Source organism: Lissotriton helveticus, chromosome 1_1, assembly GCF_964261635.1.
Source record: "Lissotriton helveticus chromosome 1_1, aLisHel1.1, whole genome shotgun sequence".
Taxonomy (NCBI): Eukaryota; Metazoa; Chordata; class Amphibia; order Caudata; family Salamandridae; genus Lissotriton; species Lissotriton helveticus.
This window is the reverse complement of record NC_136057.1, coordinates 1,958,981,157-1,959,003,864: the sequence shown is the minus strand read 5'-3', so window position 1 is coordinate 1,959,003,864 and position 22,708 is coordinate 1,958,981,157. Positions and strand designations below refer to the sequence as shown.

Sequence of the window (22,708 nt, the reverse complement as noted above, 5' to 3'; positions counted from 1 at the left end):
TAAACAGTTGATGGTACCGGGGACCTCGGAGCATGCTCTTGTGTTAGGCTTCTTACATCACATTGAGGCGTTTCTGTGGTATTTGGGCACACATGCTAAACTGATGCTAGGTTAATCCAGCACTCCATGTATTCATAATGTTTACTGGGTGACTGAGTGCATTGGAGAATGTGAAATGAAGGGGGAATTCAAACGGTCTCAGGGGATAGATACTGATCTGTGGTTGGGGCGAAATGCCATGGCGTAAAACCCACCATAGGTATCCTTTCATAATGAGGGAGATTCTTCTGTTGTCTAGTACCAATAGACATGGAAAATACCTCGGAATGAGCTCTGGGTAAGAAGACTGTGAAAGTCCCGCAGGTCACACCCAGGAAAAGTACTGTTGGGAAGACACTTTAGGACAAACTTGTACGAGGTGTAGTTTCAAGAACAGGTACAGCTTGGATCCAGTGACACAGTGAGCAAGGGACCCATGTCTGGGCATACCCATGCCACTGAAGGCGGTAAATGAAACATAAAAAAGTTGATGAGAGGAGTGCTTGCAATTTGGCTAACCACTGGCAATTGCTCGGGTAGCATACCAACGCATGGTTCTTTTTCTCACCATGACACCTCACTTTGGACCCAGCCATATGCAAATCAGTCTTGACCCTGCTCCTAATGGGAAGAGTCAACCCAAACTGCCAAGCCAGATCCTCCTTGAACCAGCACTGGCAACCCAGGGCAAGTTATTCCCTCATCATGGGCTCATTAGCCAAGTACAGCTTGGTTTCAATGACACAGTGACATGCACTTCTTAATTCAAATTAGATATAACTCCTCAAATATGTAATGGCTACATGTAAACAAGGCAAACACAAGGAGAAGATGGACGGAGCGCTGAAACTATTCAGACACGCACCCCCAGTCACAGATCTGAGTTGAATCCATCATCGTTCTTTAGCTCACTTCGCCACCCCAGTTCAGACCCAGCCATACGCAAATCAGTCTTGAACCTGTTCCTCATGGGAACAGACTAGCCGAACTGCCAAGCCAGGTGTTCCCTGGAGTGGAAACAAGCATCCTGGGACCCGTTTCGTGGTAACACCCTCATCAGCCAGGCTAGCTTGAATCCAGTGGCAAAATAAGCAAGGGACCCACGTCTGGGCATACCCTGCCACCTTAGTGCGAACAAAGCAAAGACAAGGAGATGGTGGGCGGAGTCAACGACACATAGGACCGTGGTATAAGCAGCATCTGTAATGGGAGCATCAAAGCCACGGTCGCGGACCTCATGAATGCCATTAGAGAGTATAGAGTCGGACTAGATCAGAAGAAAGAAAGCATGTAAATCAAAATGAACTTGATTTGTGCAGACCTCAGATATTGTCCAATAGAACAAAAGCAAACACAGTGGCTCTTATGGAGGTGACATTGAATGTAAAAGAAAACACAAACCAGTGCCATTAGGCTCCAGGAGTATAGTCATACCCTAGTAGTGCAAGTGAAGGATGCAGAGAAGCGTCCAAAATAAACAGGCTCTGATTCTTGTGATTTCAAGACAGTCAAAACTGTTCCTGGAATCTTAGATAATCAACATGTTGTAACCTGAGGATCTCTTCATATTTTTCTCCAAGCTCATAAAGCACTGCTCCCAGTGACCAGGTCATGGGCCCCTCCATGAACGGTGACTGCTAGGGTTACGAATTACCAGGACCGTTCTGCCATCTTTAAGCAGGTTCAGCTGGCAGCTACTACCCAATATTAAGGTTCAAAGACCATGAGCCTTCCTGATTACATGCAGGCCAGGCAAAAACAGAGGAAGTCTTTTGAGCCTCGACTTTGTTCCATGCTTCGAGTCCCCAGTAAATTAAAGATCATAAAGAAAGCAAAAATAAAATTCCTTACTCTCTGACGGCTGGGTGTGAAAGAATGTGCAGTACTTAGCAACGAAGTTGTATACAAAAAGATGGTGAAAAGGTTGATCAGCATTAGCCTGCAAGGAAATCAGACTAAGTAAAGGCACCGTGCACTCACCACAAAGAATTGTGGTACATGATGATGAGACTATTGGAGCTCTAGACCCCAGCGGTCCCACTGGCTACTGTAAGACTTTTGCTGTTACTTTTGCTTTTCGGCTTTGGGGAAAACCAAAACTATTGATCTCTTTGCTGCCACCACCCCCACTACTTCTCCTTCTCGAGACCAGAAGCAATCTTGGTTCCTTCCGTGACTAAGGCAGCCGAGTTCCTCATGAGGGAGGCTCCTGTATTGATTGGTATGGGTTTCCTTCATGTTTGCTTTTACAGGATACTCTTTTTTTGGGTCGAGCCTGGGCAGCCATTGCGCTGCTCTGGGAGGCATGCTGTAATCCGGTATGGACTTGAGCTCCGCCCATTGTACGCCCATCTTTTCGTTTGGCTCATGTTACTGTCCTTTCTAAATGGTTGCTTTTGATTCGTGAATAGGCTTAGTAGACCCTCCTTAGTACCGCCTTTTCTACATCTGTAACCTCCCATGAGAACTGGCCCTTTTACTTGTGTTGTCACATTGCATGTATTATTTAAAGTCTGCAAGCACTATTTTCTATAATGATTTTCTCCTATTGTAGGCAGGACATGCTTTCCTGTAAGGGTGGCTGCTTTGCCTCCGGGTGCTGCACTTTAGGTTTCCCCTGTACTGTTCTGCAGAAGTCAGCGTGTCTAGTACTGTCTAGTTTCTCGCAGCTTTTTGTTTTTAATCGGCACTCTGCCAAAGTGAGCCTTCCTTTTCCCCAGTGAGCGCGGTGCATCATCTGAACCCCGCAACGCAGAATTCAACGTGTCTAATATTGTTTCATAATTACAATTCTGTGCTTTCTGGGGTTGCTTGCTGTCGCCCCACCCCCTCCCAATTCGCAGCTTGACCCTGCAGTGTCATCGTCCACCCCCCTCCCTCATCGCTGCTTAGTTTGTGCACGAAGCTTCCACTGCAAGCGGCTTCCTTTTTTTTCTATTTATTCACACACAACACACCTTTTCATGCATGAGGCTACTCGTGGACATCATGCCCTGTGCTCCACGCCTGTATGAACCTGCCTGAGGATGATGCGCTGTGGCAACTATGCTTTAATGGCATACTTCCATGTCGACCTTTATAAGCGTCATGATTAGCGTCATGTGCTTCACTTTGTGAAAAAAAATTATAAAGTACGTTTTCAGAAAAGCACACTGCAAAGCATATACATATTATTTTTGGTTTATATTAGTCTCCGCACAGTATCACTTTAATAAGAGTATCGCTGCCTTCTACCTGCTCTCTATTCATACCTAGAATTGCCAAGAGTGGGGTTACACCCCCTCCTAAGATGCTGGCTTTACTTGGCAGCACCCGCCCCAAATCCACTGGGAGATTGCAATTTATTACAGGGTATTTGCACTCCAACTCCACTCAATTCTCTTTCATATTACCATTTCTGTGCTTTCTGGTTTTGCGTGCTGTCATCCAGCATCCTCTCGATTAGCAGCTTGACCATGCAGTGCCGTCACCCACCCTCCTCCTGATTCGCTGCTTACTTTGTGCATAAAGCTTCCTCTGCAAGCGGCTTCCTCTTTTTAATTTTTTTAATTTATGAACACAAAGCACCACTTTCCGTGCGCGAGGCTACTTGTGGACAACACGCCCCATCCTCCACGCTTGTATGAACCTGCCTGAGTCAGCCAGAGAACAGGATAATGCGCTGTGGTAACTACGCCTTAATGGCATACTTTCATATCAACCTTTTAGGCGCCACGTGCTTCACTTTGTGAGAAAAAACCCTAATTTGGAATGTTTTGAGAAATAAACACACAGCAATGATCAAATTATATATATATATATATATATGTATGTATATATATATGTATGTATATATGTATATATATATATATATATATATATATATATATATATATATATATATATATATATATATATATATATATATATATATGTACTTAAACTCCTCCACGCCACTTCCAACCCACACGGACCAGCACAGAGCAAAGGTAGCACTCTCTTTCGTTGATGGTCTAGTGGGAGAACACAACCCAGTATCCAGGGAGTGTTCAACACACTGAACTCCACCAAATCCATGTAGAGATTGGTATCATCCTAGTGTGGTGGGTAACAATCCCCATTGTCATCACAGAAACCTTGTTGATGCTGATTGATCAAAACAGAAAAATTGGAGCACTGGGGTGCAGCTCGTGCTGATGACAAGGCTCTGTCTGAGTCTCCTCCACCTTGGACCGGGAGCGTCAGTTAGGCTTGGACCTTGTTCGGGGGTCGAGATAAATTCAGCTCAGATTTAGATAGGATAAGTATGAATTGGTTTTTGCACTAAGTACATATGACTCCATCTTTGCTGCATAGGATACCTCCATAAAGACCAGACTCATGTCTGAGATATCAGCATACTGCAGTTTATAAATATATTGTATGGGATTGTACAGGTATACAAATCTACTGGAGCCTATTAGATAATAGGGACTTCCTTAGAGAGTTACTCCATTGTTTAGCTATTCACTCTTTACACTCTCTCAGAAAAGGATAAGGGGAAAATGAAGTATACATGTGTAGCCCTATCCATGCCACTGGCCTTAAGGGCTGTCATTCACTGGCTACTGCAAAAACAACAATTGATGGACAGAATTCAGAACTATGTCATACATTCACCCCAGTACAGAGATCTGGGCCTAAATCCATTGTTTTTTTGCTCACCATGCCATTCCAGTTTGGACCCAGCCATATGCAAATCAGTCTTGACCTTGCGTCCCATGGGAACAGTCCAGCCCGAACTACCAGGCCAGGTCCTTCCAGGACTGGAAACAAGCATCTTAGGACCAGATATGTGAATGGCAAGTAAAAAAGTGTTACACGATCTGAAGTTCAAGTCCTTCGATATCTATATAGGAGACTGAGGACAACCCTTTAAATGGTTCCAAATCACCCACAGAAAGAGGAAATATGGTGCTGTCCTCAAGTCGACATGATCACCAAAGTGTGATTTAACAGCACATCAAAAGAGAGCATTTCCCCTTTAATAAGAGAAGAAGGTGAAAGGCTCTAAACAATCAAATCCCTGATAACCAAAACATCCAAGGATCAAAAACAGCACCCACAAAAGACTCAGTAGATGATTCCGATCTGCAGGGGACTTTGCCCAGTTGTGAAGCCTGCGGTCAAGGGAGTCAATTGTCTCTCTGCTCTCTAGAAAGGCCTGGAGCTGGAAAATTGTTAATGTCAAACACAGTACATGATGAACCTGTTAACAAGAAGTGGTCCATAGAGGACTGGCTTTTTAATCAAAGAAGAATGGATCACAAAATCATGAAAGTATTGACAAGCACAAGATCAAAACGAAATGGTTATTTACCTTTAGGAACAGCTGCGCAACTTGTAGAATTTTCGCGTTCCACATGCTGTGCATTATTTTGCCATTTAGTGGTTCGATCAAGAATTGTCTCTTTTAGTCCCTTCTCCCTGTCCATTTTTGGGTATAATCATGTTGTTCACCATTTGGGGTCATGTCCCACTTTGGAAGACATCAGATGCTTGTCTTGGAAGCCCCTTCCCATGGTCACCATCTTACGATTCTATTTTCCCTTTCGGGGACCTTCTTGAAGGTATGGCTTACTCTCCTCCAAAGCATACTCCTAGCTCCCACTGTTGCAAATTCACCTCAGTTTGGGGAAACGGGCAGTTAACATGTTAATATAGAACATTCTTCAATCTACAAACTACACCAAAAGGTACTTAACGATTTTGTTTTGCAGTGTGGATCTTCTCCAGATTCACATTCAGTTAGAAGTGGTATCTTTCCCTTGGAATGCTGGGTAGAAATGAGTGTGCATTTACAAACAGGTGTCTCAGTAATTTTTGTCCGACCTGAGCTTCCTTGTTAGCTTTAATGTCCAAGCAGTAATGTTTTGCGAAGGTGTGACCGGAAGACCGTGTGGCCGCCATGCAGACTTTGTTTATAGACATGTTAGCATTGAAAGCACATTTCTCTCTTTTTCCTCATAGTGGTTTTTCTTTCTCCCAGTACAACTACTGATGTTTTGAAGGATTGCCTGGACTATCCATCTTCCGATAGCTACCTTGGAGACCGGGGAACCTTTGCTTGTAGGGGAAAAGGAAATGAAAAAGTTGCTACCTTTCCAGATTGGTTCTGTTACCTGTAGGTAACACATGACGGCCCTTCTGACATCCAATTTTTGAAGAGTCCTTTCTGCTTTTTATTTAGGTTGTTGGAAAAAGCAGGTAACTGCATGGCCTTCTTGATATGATAGTGTTACACAAACTTTGGAAGAAACTGCAGGTTAGTTATGATTTCCATTCTGTCTTTGTGAACTTGCAGGTAAGGCTTTTGTGTTGTGAGAGACTGCAGTTCACTAACTCTCCGTCGAGATGTGATGGCAATTAAGTAAGCTGTCTTGAGTGTTAAGTGCTTGCGTCCCATGTTATGCAGGGGCTCAAACAGTGGGGCCATTAGCTGTGGCAGCACTAGGCTTAGGTTCCACATTGTTGTGGGGGTTAACCTTGGTGGCGCTGTTCTCTTTGTTCCCTCCAGGAATCTTTTGATGACCGGTGTGTTGAAAAAACTATTTTCTATTACTTTCTTTTGTGAATGCCATTACGACAGATGTCCTTCAGTGGGGTGTAGGAGAGTCCCTCATCTAATAGATGAGTGATGTACTTGACAATAGTAGAGTCTCAACCCCAGCTTTCCGTAAGTCTTTTCCTGTTACACTAGTGTATAGAGTTGTTCCATTTTGCAGTCCTTTTGGTAGGCCGTCTGGCCTTGTTTAGGATCTCCATGGCCCCTCAGGTGACCAAATTCTAGGTCCTCAAGAGACATGTCACTAGAATCACTGCAGCTTCTTCAGGGTGGTATACCGGGCACCTTTCTATATTCAACAAGTCTTCTTAGCCTGTCCACTTCTCTGTTCTGCACCCCAGGTAGGTGTATTGCCATTAGAGTTATCTTTCTGTGAAGGCCCATCTCCAAATGACCTGTGCTAGTTTTAAAAGCAAACGTGACTTTATCCATCCCTGCTGGCTGAGGAAGAACATGGTGGTTATGTTGAATTTGAACTCCTTTCCCCCACCCCGCCCACCACCACCACCAAGTGTGCTTGGAAGGCTTTTGGGATAAAAAGTCTGTTTCATGCTCTAACATATTTAAGTTTCTCCGCTGCCCAGGACCCCATAGGGCCCGGATGTCCAGTTATCCCAAGTGGGCTCCTACCCTCATGTGGGATGGCGACAGATGGGGATGACTGATTGAACTTTCTTCCCACTGTAATGATGTTTGTGATCCCCAACTGTATTTCCTTGTATGCTTGGTCCTTGACAGCTCCTAGATCCACCAGACTCCAGGGAGCCTCTGTCCATTGGTGTTACAGCCACTACTGAAGTAGTCCCATGTGAAGCCTTGCAGAAGCACATCAGCTCCCTTACCAAAGGAGCAAGCTACCAACTCAGTATCCTAGGGAAACTCAAACCCTATCTCCTTGCTCATGACCTAAAGGTTGCTGTGCAAGCATTAGTGATCTCAAAGCTGGCCTATGGTAGAGCAACGCTTTGCGGCTTGGCCAGAGTAAAGACAGCTCCTCTAAGGGTTGCCCTCAATTCTGCTGCTAGGCTCATAACTGGCACTAAAAGATTCAACCATATTTCTACGGACTTGCTGGCCCTGAACTGGCTTCCATATGAAGCTCGGATACAGTTAAAAATTGCATGCATGGCACACAAAGCCATCCACTTCAAGACCCCGCTGTACCTCGCACAGAAACTGGAGCGCTCATGTGGTTCCAGAGCCTCCAGAAGCGGCAGCAAACTTTGGCTGAAACCACAAAAATTCAAGAAAAAAAAAGACCTTCCATCGAGCCTTCTCAGGTATGGCTCCAAGGATCTGGATCTTGGAACTTCCTTCTCCTCGATTAAGGGGAGAAGGAACCCTTCCACGGTCCTCTTAAAAAAAGAGATCAAAGGGCTCCTCATGAAGAAATTATTGCCTCAGTCTCGCTCCATCTGATTCTGGGGCCAGAGACGTTGATTTGTGGCCCAGCTGCCAGGCTCATGAGAATGCTCGGACATTTTGAGACAGTGAATTTGTCATTTTTGTTGATTCTGTTCTATTTGCTACTACCCTTCTTAAATGCATAAAGTGTAAAGCGCTCTGATGCCCTCAGTGGTCATGTTCGCGCTATATAAAACTTTCAAAATAAATAAATGGGGTATTAAGGATGTACAAGATGCCATAATGCCCATTAGTCTCCTCACTCATTACTGTCAGACTCTGACACTTCTGGTAGAATCAAGCTTGCTCTGTCAGTGCCTGGACCCTTTTTGTAAATGGGAAGGCTATTGTGAGCTTCAAAGAATTTAGTTCTTCTACCTTTATGCTTTAGGGGATGATTTCCTCAAGGTGAGGGTGTCTAGTCTGTAGAGTGCCTTTATCACTACCTGTATGTTGTCCTGGCACACTTAAACAATATCGCCTTTAAAGCCAATCGTCTCAATACAGGTATACCTGTCTTCCCTGCCTCTGCGTGTGGCCTGCTACTACAGTGAGGAATTTTGCGAAAACCGTTCAAGCAGGCTTTAATCAAAAAGGTAGAACCCTGAATTGGTAATGTACCCTGTCTACAACAAACTTCTTGTGTCCGCTGTTCATTGGTACATACAGGTGATCATCCTTGAGGTCAATTATTACCATATGGTCCACTTTTTTCAGGGGTCGGAACACCTCCTCCTGTAGTGTAATCCTTTAGAAAGCTTGTGCCTTTATAAACACCCACAGGTCTACAGAGTCAGAGTCTTATCCTGCTTTGGTCCGAGAAAGTAAATGGAGTAGACTCCTTGGTTCAATTCTTTTTTCGATACTCTTTCTATTGCCTTTTTGTTTAAGAGCTTTGTGAGCTCTTGGCATGGACACAGTTGCTCTAGTTTGCTGCAGGTATATTTGCTTTGGTTTGATTGCATGGTGTGTTCTTAACATTTCTATACAGTATCCATGTTGGACTATGTTCAATATTCATTTTTCAGAGGCGATTCTCTTCCACTCCTCGCTGAATCTTCAGACTCTGCCTCTTTATCATTGTAGGTGTTTAGTGTAGGAGGATCCCTTTTGGTAAGTCACTTGTTGGTGGGCCTCAACCCCAGCGGGTGGTTCCTTTTTCTCTTTGTCTCACGTGAAAAGTGTGGCTTGACAGCGAAGGGTACTGCCACCGAGATGGTGCAGTTGGAGTGCATCTTTGAAGAGTGAAAACAACATGCAATATTGAGGGCTTTGAACCTGCCCTAGAGGGCGTTCTTTTCCTGGGGATAAGTCCAACTCAAAAAATTACCTTGGAACTCTCATTGTCCTTCTTCTTAAGTTGTGAGTCAACCACTGTGCTACCAAAGAGGCTACCCCAGTAAAGGCCATGTCTACGACTTGCTTAAAACTGAACACCATTAGTCAGGCATGGTAAGTGACGGTGGTCACACACAGCTGGTGATGTTTTTGCCTTCCAGTATGACAGTTGTTCACCTTTTCTTGTACTGCTCAGGGAGATGCTGCATTAGGTCCTCAATTCCGTCCCATTGTTGGTGACTATATCTGTTTACCATGAAGTTAGAGTTGGTAATGGGCCACTTAGTTGCCACTGATCTTTCCATCTTGTGGCCGACCATATCCACTTGTTGGCTTTCTTTATCAAGAGGGCCCCATTGCGGTTAGATTGTTTGCCCTTTTATGTGTGGTGGAGACTATGATGAAGCCTGCTGTCACATTGCCCTTTACGTAAAGGGGGGTCTTGGGTAGAGTGCCTGTATTTATTTCCTGCACTTGGTGTTACTGCTTTAGCTGTAGCTGATTCTCTATAGCATCCTGTCTTTGATCCAGGATGCTGGGCAGCATAGGCAGGTGCCTGTTCTTTTTCAATGAGGGAAGTAGTGGTTCAACAAGATAACATTAATCAACCAGTTCCTCTTCCAGATGTGCCCCATAACTGACTGCACCCTTTTAATTAGGGTGTTGTGCAGAGCAATGCTGTCCAGAGGAAATTATTTGCTAATTTAAAACAATGTGGAAGCTATTGTGTGTTAAGAAAGGCGTAAAACAAAAATCTCATTTAATATTCATATTGTTTTAAATTAGCTATCTAAGATTAATTATGTACGAAATGTCAATTACATCATGCTGAAACTACACACGAAGCCATAGCAGGATAAAAAGGACAGCTCAGGTGACAAGCCTCCATAACACGTCGATGACCAATTCTGACTTATGCAAAAAATCAACTGAGACTGATCAGATAAATTAAACAAAGTCTGCTCTTACCAGAGTGTATCTTTTGGTGTTTAGCAAGATGATCGTGTCGGATAAAAGATTTCCCACATTCATCACATTCATAGCGCTTGTCATCATGGTGGACTCTCAGATGAAGTCTGTGAAATACAAAATTAAAAAAAATACATCTACATCCGATTTTATGCCATTATGAGGCAGACTCAAAGCTCAAGGGAACAGGCATGGAGTAACGTTTAAGCATGGTGTTTCATTGTTAGATAGTACTTTTTAAAACACTGGGCTTTACTTTATTAGCAGGCCTGAGATGGGATTTTGAAGGACACAGAAAACAGAGGTAATGCCATCATTCCTGTCCAGAGGGGATGTATGGGCTCCCCAATATTTCACCCTTTTATGGACCCTAGTTTAGCTGATATTAAAATTTTAGCACTGTGACGCTGACATTCAATGCCACATAGCATGTACTGTGTCCCTAAAACTGTACCTTTCGATTGCCTACAACTAATTGGTGTATTTAACTTTTTGGTAAATCTGTGGTGAGTTGGAGCAGAAATTGCACTAGTTATATGCCATAACTTACACAACCCACTTATAAGCCAAAAATACATGGATCGAGAAAACAGCATAAGCTCTGATTGGGTTGCATTTTGAAAGAAGGACAGTATCGGTCATGTGACAAGGAAGGAAGGACAAGGCTCCTGCAGTTTATGGAAAACTTGGATCATCTTGGATGAGGGACTCTGGGAAGGAAGTGCTAAATAGGTTTGGTTTGGCCAGAAAGTTGCAAGGCCTGGGAGTAGAGAATTCCCCAATTACTGGCTAGGCACACACAGGATAACAGACTGGCACTGCATCATCACCTAAGAACATTCCTGTATCAGGAAAGAAACACTTAAAGAAAGAGGACTGCCTGACTGCTGAAGGAAGTAAGGACCATCAATGCCTGCTCTCACCCAGAGACTGGAACTGGCCTCCAAGGGTCAGGTGGTTGGCCTCCTGTTGATGGAAATAAGGACGAAAAAGGCAGAAGAGCTTGCTAAGTTAGAGAAGGTCCAGCTGATCACTTTGAACTAGATCATGAAGAAGCTCTGGCTGGAGAGAACGGGTGCCTATACTCCTAGCCCCAAGGAATTAAGGCTGAACAAGTGACCGAGGGGAGAATTCCTTGTAGTGAGAGTTAGCCACTTTTATATCTCTAGAGGACCAGAATAAAATGACGAGCCCTTCCATGGAAGGGCACACCCCAGCAGGCTAGATATCCAGGTTTTTTATGCTTGTATCTCTTTTTGTGAAGATAAAGGCTTAAGGGTCACTTCATTATCAAAATATCTGGCCTCACTGAGCGTTGCCTGGCTCCTGCTTCCATCCTTACCCTACATATTGGATCTCAACTACCAAAAAAGAGAATATGCCCAAAGGTAACCCTAGAAAGGAGTTAGGGCAACAAACCTACCCCAGTAGCAAAATGACCCCAACAGCAACAAAATCCTGCTTTGTCCCACTCACAGCTTTTGGCATCTAACGGGAAACTTCTGAGGGAGCTCCAAGATCCTGCTTTGATAGATCCATGCCTTGCTGGAAGACTAAGAGAACTGAAAGAGTCCAAAGTTCAAAGGTTTGACTGGTGTGACCAACTTGATTTTGATACTGTAGAAGTTCTGGTAAAATGCAAACTGCAACTTTCAATTAGAGCTTGGAGCTTTTTGCCATAATACTTTAAAAATCCATCACTCCAGTTCCCCTTATCCGATTTTAGCATTTTCTTCACTAAAGTGGTTTGGGAATTGAATTATGGACTGTTCTTAACTTTAGTTTTTTTGTTACTGCTTGAACATAGCGCATTGCTCTGGGGAATAACCTGTTGTTTGTGACACAAGTATCAGGAACTATGCAGATATTCTCTTAGAAGGGTGTACTGACATAAGCTGGCTGTGTTAAACTGGTAGGAGTACCCCTCCCAAATTAATAACCTAATTACAGGCAGTCCCCCACTAACCACTTGCAGATCTTTAAACTACAAGTGTCCATAGCTTTCATTACTTCACTGTAGACTTACAATTTTAGGGAAGAATGGGAATGTTTACGAATTTTAATTTATGTAAAATAGACCCAGTTTTCATAATTTAGTTAGATTTAAATGACACTAAATAAACAAGCAGTCCCTTTAGACCTGATGAAATAGAAGCGATTTCATAAACACTGAAATGTGTTAATCTTTTGAGGATTTTCAATTTCATGCAGCAAATCCATATCTATTTAACTTCATTCTGTTACGAATAATGCAATTACCCGATCTGCAATGACACTAAGCTATGATGGGTGTTCATTTTCTTCACCTCTGAAGCTGAGTTTGTTGCTATGAGTTCAGTTCTTGCTAGTGCGAGCATGAAAGACTGTTCCATTGGCCAATGTGCCATCTGTTCAAATGTGTTATATTATGTGTATTTGTATAGCTCAAGCAGATGCTGTATAGGCCAAGCCAAAGGTCGGGGCAAGGGGAAGAGCCAGGTCTTTAGTTTTTTGCAGATTTCGAGAACTGAAGAGTTCTGATGTGCAGTAACAGGCCATTTCAGGCTTTAGGAGCAAGGTAGGAGAAGCCACGCCTGCCCGATCTGGTTCTGCGTGTGTGAGAGCAGGACTCAGACTGAACGTAGGTGTTTGGTAGGTTTACGGAAGTCTATGCAGTTGTTGAGGTGTGTGGGGCTAATGTTGTGTACGGCTTTGTGCAGTTTGAAGAGTGCTCGTTTGTGGATTGGGAGCCGGTGGAGCTCTTTGAGGTATGGGGTGATTGAATGTGGGGTGGGAGGATGAGTTTGGCCTCTGAATTTTGTATGGTCTGAAATCTTCAGCCATATGGAGATACTTTAGAACAGCCTACTTATAATAGACCACCTAGGAAGGTCACCACTTTTTCTGACACATCTGATTCATATAATGAAGGACATAACCAATACCAGGAACAAGGTCCAAGTGACAACAAGGGAGGAAATTCTAGAGGTCCTCGTCCTTTTTTATCCAGGCGAGGGAATTCACAAGGACGCTGGATAACCAGGTATGAGCCGAGGTTCGGGGGCAATTTTCATCAGCCACAGAACCAGTAATACCCTCCACCTCCGAATTACCCACAAACACACACTTACCCCAACCAGGATCAATACCTGGTAACCAGACATGCACAATACTGGTGCGACTAAGTGAAATCCCAATTTTCAACTTAAGTAGTCGCCCATTAGATCTTTCTACAGAGACCCTAATGACTAAAGGTCTCTTTTTTGCTCCACATAGCAAAATCAACAAATTTGAACTCTTTAAAGACCTTATGGTCTTTTTTCGGAAAATTAGGTTACAAAGCTTTTTTGAGGCTACAGATGACACTTCACAACAACCGGTCAATAGATCAGGTCTTAAGCCACCATCCACCTTTATCCCAATCCTGAAACAAGAGGCACCTGAAATAGCCATTTTTGAACATGTGGTGTTTAACAAACTTACGGCGGCAACAAAATATATCCCCCCCCCTGAATATAACATCTCACGCGAAGAACATCTAGCTCTTGAGTCACTTAAACAAAATAACACCTTAGTAATCAAATGCTGTGACAAAGGTGGTGGAATTGTTGTCCTCGATAAAGATCAATATATCATGAAGATGGAGCAACTACTTAACAACGAGTTACACTACATGTCAATAAACAGAGATCCTACAAAGAGAGTAGACTAGTATTCTCCAGTTGACTACTGAGGCACTCAGATATATGGAATTCCCAAAATTCACAAAGACAGCAGTGACCCTCCATATAGGCCAATAGTAACAACAATTGATTCAGTACAGAGCCTCTATTCAAATATGTGGATACCATCCTGAGACCATTTGTCTCACAGGTCCCTTCTCACGTTAGGGATACGAGAGACATTATTAACATAGTCGAAAATTTGCAATTTAATGCAAATACACAACTCCTGTCACTATGGATATAGAGGCTCTCTATTCCAACATACCTCAGGCAGGAGCTATGGAGACAGCATCCTGGTTCATGGATACATACAACATTGATTGCCCCAGATCGTTTGCCCTTGACTGTCTATGTATTGTACTAACAGAAAACACATTTCAATTTAATGGCTCTTTGTTCAAACAGACAAAGGGAGTAAGCATGGGCACTTCCTGTGCCCCCACAGAGGCTAATATATATATGGCCCTGTATGAGACACAGTTTGTATACAATGAAATTGCTCCCTTCTGCGAGTCTGTGAAATCATGGTCTTGATACATAGACAATGTCTTTTTTATTTGGACATCTGACCCAGAAGAGTTACCCACGTTCGTCTCTTGGTTAAATCTATGTGATAATAACATCTTTTTTACAGCGACATCTAGTAACAGCAAAGTATAGGTTTTGGATATAATTATCCAAAATAGAGAAGACCATCTAGAAGTAGACTTATATGTTAAGCCTACATCCCGTAACACTTTGCTACATTTTACTAGTTTTCATCCTGAGACACAGAAGAACAGCATACCCTTTGGACAGTTCCTACGCTTGCGTAGGAACTGTACCACGGTACAAGACTTTGATATACAACCTGAAGAAAAGAAAATCTAATTTCTGGCGTGTGGATACCCTAAACGTTTAATACGAGATTCATATAAACGGGCCACATTTTTTGACAGACAGCACTTACTTACGTCCCGTCTGAAAGAGACCAATCCAAGACTTGTGTTCGTGACCAGACATTCGACCATGAATGCCAAGATGCGCACATAATTAACTTAAACAGGCATATTCTAAATGCAACTAGACCAAAAAATAGTTCATTGCTAAAACCTCTGTATGCCTACAGAAAAAATAAGAATCTTAAAGACCTTGTTGTACGTTCCCGTATGTTGAATAAGTCGACGAATCCGGAGCAAACCACTATCACCGGACAAGCTTTACCAATAGGAAATTTTAGGTGTCTTTCATGTGTGGCATGCAAATTTGCAATTGAAGCAAGACAATTGCTCTAATGCTATGCACTATCGTTAGTTTTTGTTCGGTATTTTCACTTCCGGGTACAGTAGGAATACTTCCCCTGGTAGATGCTTGGACTTGCACGCGGTTAGGCTTATATAAATGCCGGTGTGCTTTGAAGGTTTTCACGGAGCGCATTCACGCCGTTGTGAGTCTGATGTATCAGACCTCGGGATTATATAAGGAATTCATCTGGATTTAGACGGTAAGCTACTGCTAGTCCTCCTTCTTCCCACTCAGTCTATACCACTAGCCCGTCAGCAGCACTCTTGTTAGCCCGCTACATTCAATCATTTCTTATCTAAATTTCTGTAGGTTTATGGCCACTACCGCTTTCAAGTTTTATCACTACGAGCGTCCCTTACCAACATTATTTCATTGTCTTCAGTGACATTCCTGCACTGTGTTTTTTGGTAAGTGGCTTTTCAATACTGTATTTCATATTAAGTTGCAATAGGGTTATAAACCTAGCATAATATTTAGAGCCTTGCTGTTCTGTCTCTATCTAGGACATTTGATGGCCCTACCCTTTTTCTGTGACGATTGTGAAGAATAGTATCATAGATCAGGTACTGAATCTTTCAGTTTGCTGTCTATTTTGATTATATATAGATTCTCTTCTCGGAATAAGACTTCCTATAATTAGCAGCCGCTAACTAACCATTTAGTTTAACGGTTCCAGAACATTAGGAGCCCCCTCTCGATGTAGCTTGCCCTTTAGGCTCTGTTATTTTAAAGCATGGGTAATTTTACACATCATAACGTCTATCTTTCAGAGCACCGTTACCTCAATAGATGCTGCTTTATCAAGTATGGTGTCTAGGCTACGCATCTAGGACGTCATCCTTAGTTCCATCCAGACTATTTGGGTAATGATGGACTGATTAGACTTTCTGCCTAAATCTCCCGGTCTCATAGTTAGAACAACCTCATTGTTGATTTCTCTTTTGGTAGAGATGGGCATTTATACACTGGAAGTGAGACAAGAGCCGGTTACTCTACCCTGATGTTAGACTGCTTTACACCCATTGCAAGGTATTATGAAGTGACTAGATGGCTTTTCTTTACTTCTTTCTCTTTTCCTTGGGTGACTTTATCACTATTAAAAACTATTGAGACATTATTTGCTAATGTTTCCCCATCTTTTGTTCTTTTAATCATCCCTGCTTTCTTCTCATCTAACATCTTCTCTCTGTTTTTTGGTTAAAAAATTAGACATATGTTTTAAAAGGTTCCATTTCATGAATTTGCAGTGAAATGCTCACTTGGTGATGGTATGTGGGTGATATAGATTAAGTGTCACAAACCTATGTAGGTTTTTGGGTTAGGTTGTTTTTAATGAATGTGTTACGACTAGTTGTTTTTAATGGTAGTTTATTGTGATTATTGTCGTTGACCTCATTCTGTCAAAGAGGCCATTCTATGTATATAGGACCGTTTTCCAGCACTGATATGGATTGTTGGTTATTTGTACCCTGTTTAGGTTCAATTGAAATATATTCATGGCTTCCTAATGAAGGCTGATAGTTGAAACGCGCGTAAGATCTAAAAAAATTAAAGCCATGTCATCATCGAATAATGCCCTGACATTGTAAATGTGTTACTTAAATCAATGAATTCAGAAAGTTAAACTTGAACTTTAAAACTGTGAAAATAAGCAATTAAATTGGAACACAGTTATATAATTTGTATTGGGCAACCAAAAAAAGTTTCTGATAAATGCAATTGTTACAAAATAAAACATTTTCTACTGATTACTTATAATAAATAGAAAATTAAAAAAAGAAATACATAATACTTGTGGTTGTCCAATGTGTACTAAAAAGGCTGTATCTACATTGTAATTGATTGTGTTGTATCTTATTTTCCTAAATGTATATGTTTCACACTAGATTCATTTGCCCCGGTTTAGGAATATTAGTCGGGGGTACCTCTTTTCTTTACAACCAGCTTCTGCATTTGATCCTTGTGTATGCCAGAACAATCTAGTTGACAATGTACTTTATATGTTTACTATTAATTTGCTCACTCACGCTTAATATCTGGAGTCCCAATGATAGAGATTATTACAGCACTACCAGATAATAGTAGAATTCACTTCACTAACGAAAAAGGGTGTTGAAAAGTCCCTAAAACATGAGGTATAATGGAAACTAAAGTACAAACATAGAGCCATTTCTCATAGTGGTGCAAGGTGGCTGGGAATGAGTTAGAGGAAAGGAGGCAGATGTAAGCTGCTAAGATGACTCCAAACATAGGCTGCTTGTAGGTATTGCTCGGCTTACCAATGGCCATTAAGGGAGTATGAGGATACTGTGCTCAAGGCCTGCCTACACTGCATGATCCTACACTGCATGTTTTTCAGAGGGAAAGGAGAAATGCAGCGATGATGCGCGCAACCTGCCAAAAAGCTATGCGTTCATGGGGGCTGCACTATGTGACGCCACCTAAACAGGAATTGCACATTCTTGGAGTTTCTGAACTTTTCACAAGGTTAGGACATGGTGGCGGCCATCTTGGATTGCGAGGTATAATTTTAATCATGTTTCACAGCAACCTTGCTAAGCAATCGAGTTACTAAATTGCTTGGTGGATTTGTGATACATTCTGGAGGAATACCATCTCCCTTTGGCATTTGCTGTGAAGATATCCATATTACAAAGTATTCTCAAAGCCAAATCATTTGAGAAAACAAACATATGAACTTTTTCGTGAATTAAACTTTTATATCTAAAGACTTTTGGGACTATTTTCAGTCTTTTTTAACTTAAATTATTTTGTGAAGGAACCGGAAAGATTCTATTGTCAAAGCACCACTGATTAAGTTATGTGTATATAGTGCACATTTAAGGTACAAGTGATGTTTGCTAAGTGGAACATGGGTCATTAAGATTAGGAACCACAGAGTACAAACAATGTTAATTACTTTTCTGTTGCGCCAAAGGCAAAACAGAAACCATCTACGAAGTTAGAGGTAGCATTATTGCCAATAAGGACAGAGTCTAATCAGCATTTCATTGATAACATTTAGCCTGCATTTCTGTTTCAGGAAAGTCATCTTCCTACTAAAAACACAGTGCGTGGGTTACACAAGGAATAAGCTTTCTCTGCTGAAGTTAGAAGCTGGATTAAGGCAAATTACTACAAGCTTTCCTATTTGCCTATCGACATCCATATCAATTTTCAGATGACCACCAACAGCAGAGTGAGTTACCTGGGGACAGTATCCGAAGTTTTTATTTTCTCTCTTATCCCATTACCTCTTCCCATTTCAACTATTTGCGCTAAATATACTGTGTGTGGCCAGTAGTTCTCAACCACTATCACATGCTAACACACCGCACTATCATATATCCTCCACACCAACATCATACACAACACAACTATAAGCCAGTTGACACCACCAATCAGTCATGTCACTGCTCTGGGGAACAATAGTCACCCATATTAACTCAAGCAGCACTTGGTACCACCCATCATAATATGGCAACTTGTCCATTTTCCAATCATGTCCATCCACTCAACATCATATATTACCACACACACACACTATTACATATCAGAGTAATCCTGCCATCCTCCTTTTTCATTTTGGCAACTACTCCTGGGATTATGAGTATTGGATGAAAAGCCTAAAGTAACAATCCTGGACCAGCATCTCAAAAAAGTATTCCCCTAAGGACCACAGGTCTTGGGAAACTTTGACGTTTTGTTTGTCTGCAATGGCAAAAAAGTCTATACTTGGCTGTCTCCAACAGCTGAAAATCTGATTGAGAACCTCCATTTTAATTTTCAACATCTGGTGGGTGCATCATCTTGATGCTGAAGTTCTTGTTCATCAAGAAATTCTACATCTTCTGTGCTATCTTGCATAGCGTCTTTGACCTGGAACTCTTGTTTGTTGCGGTAGCACACTGTTGTTGAGTTGGCAGTTTGAAAGAAGACTTTGTAGCCCTTCAGTAGCGAAAAAAATCATTTCAAAGCCAGATGCAATGCTCTGAGGTCCTACGTTTATGTGATGGGATTGTTAATTTCAAGGTAATTTACCATGATTGTCCAAGCCTGTAGGATAAGCACCAAACCCCTGTGATGATAGTTTACTTCAGAAGAGGTTGCTGAAATACAAAGCCTCGTGTGAGATTGTTTCAGTTTGCCTGCTGTGGCAAGGAGTACTATACTTCCGATAACAGCATCTATTTGTCTTCCCAACTCTCTTAGTGCTAACTCCAGAGGTCCCCTAAACATATCTCTAAGGATCTCATTTGCAGCAACTAGAGATACAAAAGACCACTCAACCCATAAGGTAAGATATCACCAGCATTTTAAACTTGTGCTTTTTATCCATATTGTTCATTAAATCTAGGATGGGTCTGAATTCTGGGCGTCTTCCTGTTAGATCACGGTATCTCCTTAGCCAACCTTTAAGTTTATTTAAACATTTCGTACTCTATCTGCTGCCTTTTTACTGAAAGCTCTAACTTCCAATCTGAAGAGTTGCAGTTGTTGAAAGCTTGGCTTCAGTCGCTTCCCCTGTAGTGTAGTTCCTATTATCCCAATAGGCTCTGCGCATTGGAATAATACCTTCAATAGTATAGGCCTAGACCAGACGTTAACTAGGTCTACTACTGTCGATATTAGACTTAAAGTTTTGGGTTTGCCAGCTAGCTCAGAGTTCACTAGAAACTTTCTCGAATAGGCAAGGAGGAGTTGAACCTCCCTGGATAGACAAGAAGGGATTTAGTTTCTGACAACCATAGAACATGACAACTTTGCTCTCCCCTAATCAAGAGTGTATCTCTAGAGTCGTGTGAAAACAAAAGACGACTTATTTTACTCAGTCAGTACGTGCATTCTTAGTCTCACCAGATTGTAGAGAAAAGGAAGAGACGGGCGTGTTCAATAAAAGATGTTATTTATTGATCAGTCTCTTTTCTCATACAAGAGAAATGGATCGATATTATTGCAATACTTAAGGTTAAGTAAAGTGCATACATTAAAAGCAGAAGTATAAAATAATACTGTAAAAACATTGATATGGTTTCTAAGCCATATGATGGTTTAAAATGGATAAAATAGATACATACACATATACATTTGACTAATCGTACTCAACTGGTGTTTCTAACTACGCCTACCCCAGATGTACCTGACCTAAGCCTAATACGTGGGCGGGAATAGAAAGTAGCAGTTTAAGTTAAGTTTGTTTTGCCAAGTGACTGACTAAAGAATTCTCTGCAAGGGGTTATTCAGTTCTGTACCTGGAATCTAGGATGAATGAGGGATGGTATCTCTCGTCTCTGGTCTCGATATTCCAGGCTGCCTGCGAGGGCTACCCGGAAGCGCCGGAGCTGAATTTCTCGGCAGGAGAAAGCAGCGTCTCGTTCTCAGCGCGTCAGGAAGGCGGGGCTGCGCCAGCGGGGTCTGCTCTGCTCTGGGCTTCGGCAAGTCTGGCTGCTCCGATCTCGTCACCACCGCGTGTGTTTGCATAGGGCAATATCGGTAATATTTATACCTTTAAGGTGCCGAGATTGACGTAAGGATGGACATAGATACGTCAATAAGGATGTCATACGACCTGGTCGTTAGCACATTCTTTTGCTGAAGTTCTCGGTGAAATCAAAACAATGGCCGCAGGGTTTTTCCCAGGTTGTCATAGGTTTGATTTGTTTTGAGAACTCCGTATGCCTTATCAGGGGCTGGAGGAATATCGCTTGTCTAATTAGATGGCAAGCGTTATGACCTAATCAGATAACACGTTCCTGTGCCGTAGTGTGGCTTAATCAGATAACGGTTCCTGCATCATGGGGGTTTTCTGCCTCATGGGATGGCTGCTAGTTAACTTGTTAACCAGAATAGGGTCAGGAATAGGGGGATCGATACAGAACCTATAGGAATACATCACACCCACTCCACGCTAACTATGGACATATTTACGAATCTATGCATAGTAAAACATACTGTAGAGTATCATGTATACCTTACCACCCCAAAATACATAAATGCATTTTGAAATTATCAAATATACGGAAAAAACAGTCACATGTAATATATGCACTCAAGCTGTAGAATAATGCTAAAGTAATCACGCATATCTATACATTATCACTAATTTGTATATGAGAATTTACACATGAAATGGCTCTTAATACAGAAAAAAGGTTCGAGACCATTCCATCACAGAATAAAATAATTATGAACATACCAGCGGGCAGCTAATGTCTATAAAGTATCTAAAAATAGAAATTTTAGTTCTCTAAGAATAGTTCTTACTTTAAGCAGAAGATAAGTGTCCCGAAAAATTCGTAAAAATATTTTGGGGCTGCTGAAAAAAATTGCTGTCCGTGAACTGGAGGGAAAATTGTTCATGGTATTTTGCTATTCTAGTTGAAGGCCAAATTCAGGGAACGCCGTGTGCGAGCTTGCTCAAAAGTCTCTATTTCTGCTCTGGTGAGAACATCATATCATTTAGACTGTCGAAAAAGCTGTCAACAGCTTCCTGGGAGAGTTCCACTAACTCGGAAAAAGGTGTAACCATGCATTCGTGCGCATGATTGTCTCCATTGACGTTTTGATTAGTATTGCTGACAGAAGGTCGTACCTGATCAATGCTGCTTTCATCTTGAACTTCACTACCCCTTAATCGTAGTGGTGAAGCTTCCACGAATGCCGTCATCAGGATTGGTAGCCGTTGAGGGCAGCACAAAGCATGAGCCTTTATTGGACTCAACAATGTTTCTGCATCCATTGGCGCATCCGATTGTAGCGTCAGACAGGTGTCTAACACGCATTCTTCTCCGCAAAGCAAGCACCTTAATACAGGTAAAACACATCGTTGCCACATTGGTCGAAATGAAAGAAACCAAGTCATGTTCAGGTCTCTAAGCCGGGATAGTCCCAGGATTTTTGATATCCGGTCCGGGTATCCAATGGCTAGGATTGTTTCTTCCCTTGTCGCAGGTGTTTTGTCAGTGACATGGTTTGCCATAACGAAATATAAGGACTAGGAATAGGATTCCTGCAATTAGTCCCAAAATGAGGGGAAGTCCGCCAAAAATCGAATGGACGAAATCTGGAAAAATACCCAGTATGGCTTTGAATGGTGTTAATGCCATCGAAAATACTGTCTTAAATACTTTTGAGACTCCACTGGTATCAGAAATATTTAAGATTTCATTCAGGATTTCTGCGAAATGTATGGGGGAATTAGTTGATAACAATGAGTGAATCCCTGCAGTCGTCCTTGCGACTAGGAGATCATACGTTTCTTTTGATGACGTGAGCCTGGTCGGCGTCTGAAGAAGCACTGTTTTTATTCTGCTTAAAGTATCTATTCGAATAGAAGTAATTTTCAAGTTGGGCCATGCCCTTGCCTCCCTGTCTGGAAGGGAGCTGG

The 22,708-nt window shown here is 42.1% G+C and overlaps 1 protein-coding gene across 3 annotated transcripts in view; it reads right to left on the bottom strand.

Annotated features, from left to right (window-relative positions):
• ZBTB41 (zinc finger and BTB domain containing 41) overlaps window positions 1-22,708 on the bottom strand; it is a 275,820-nt gene that overhangs the window by 107,277 nt on the left and 145,835 nt on the right. For all 3 annotated transcript variants that reach the window (XM_078644047.1, XM_078644054.1, XM_078644038.1), the window contains exon 8: window positions 10,334-10,440. In XM_078644047.1, coding sequence (XP_078500173.1) covers window positions 10,334-10,440 — 107 coding nt within the window. The remainder of the gene's footprint in view (window positions 1-10,333; window positions 10,441-22,708) is intronic.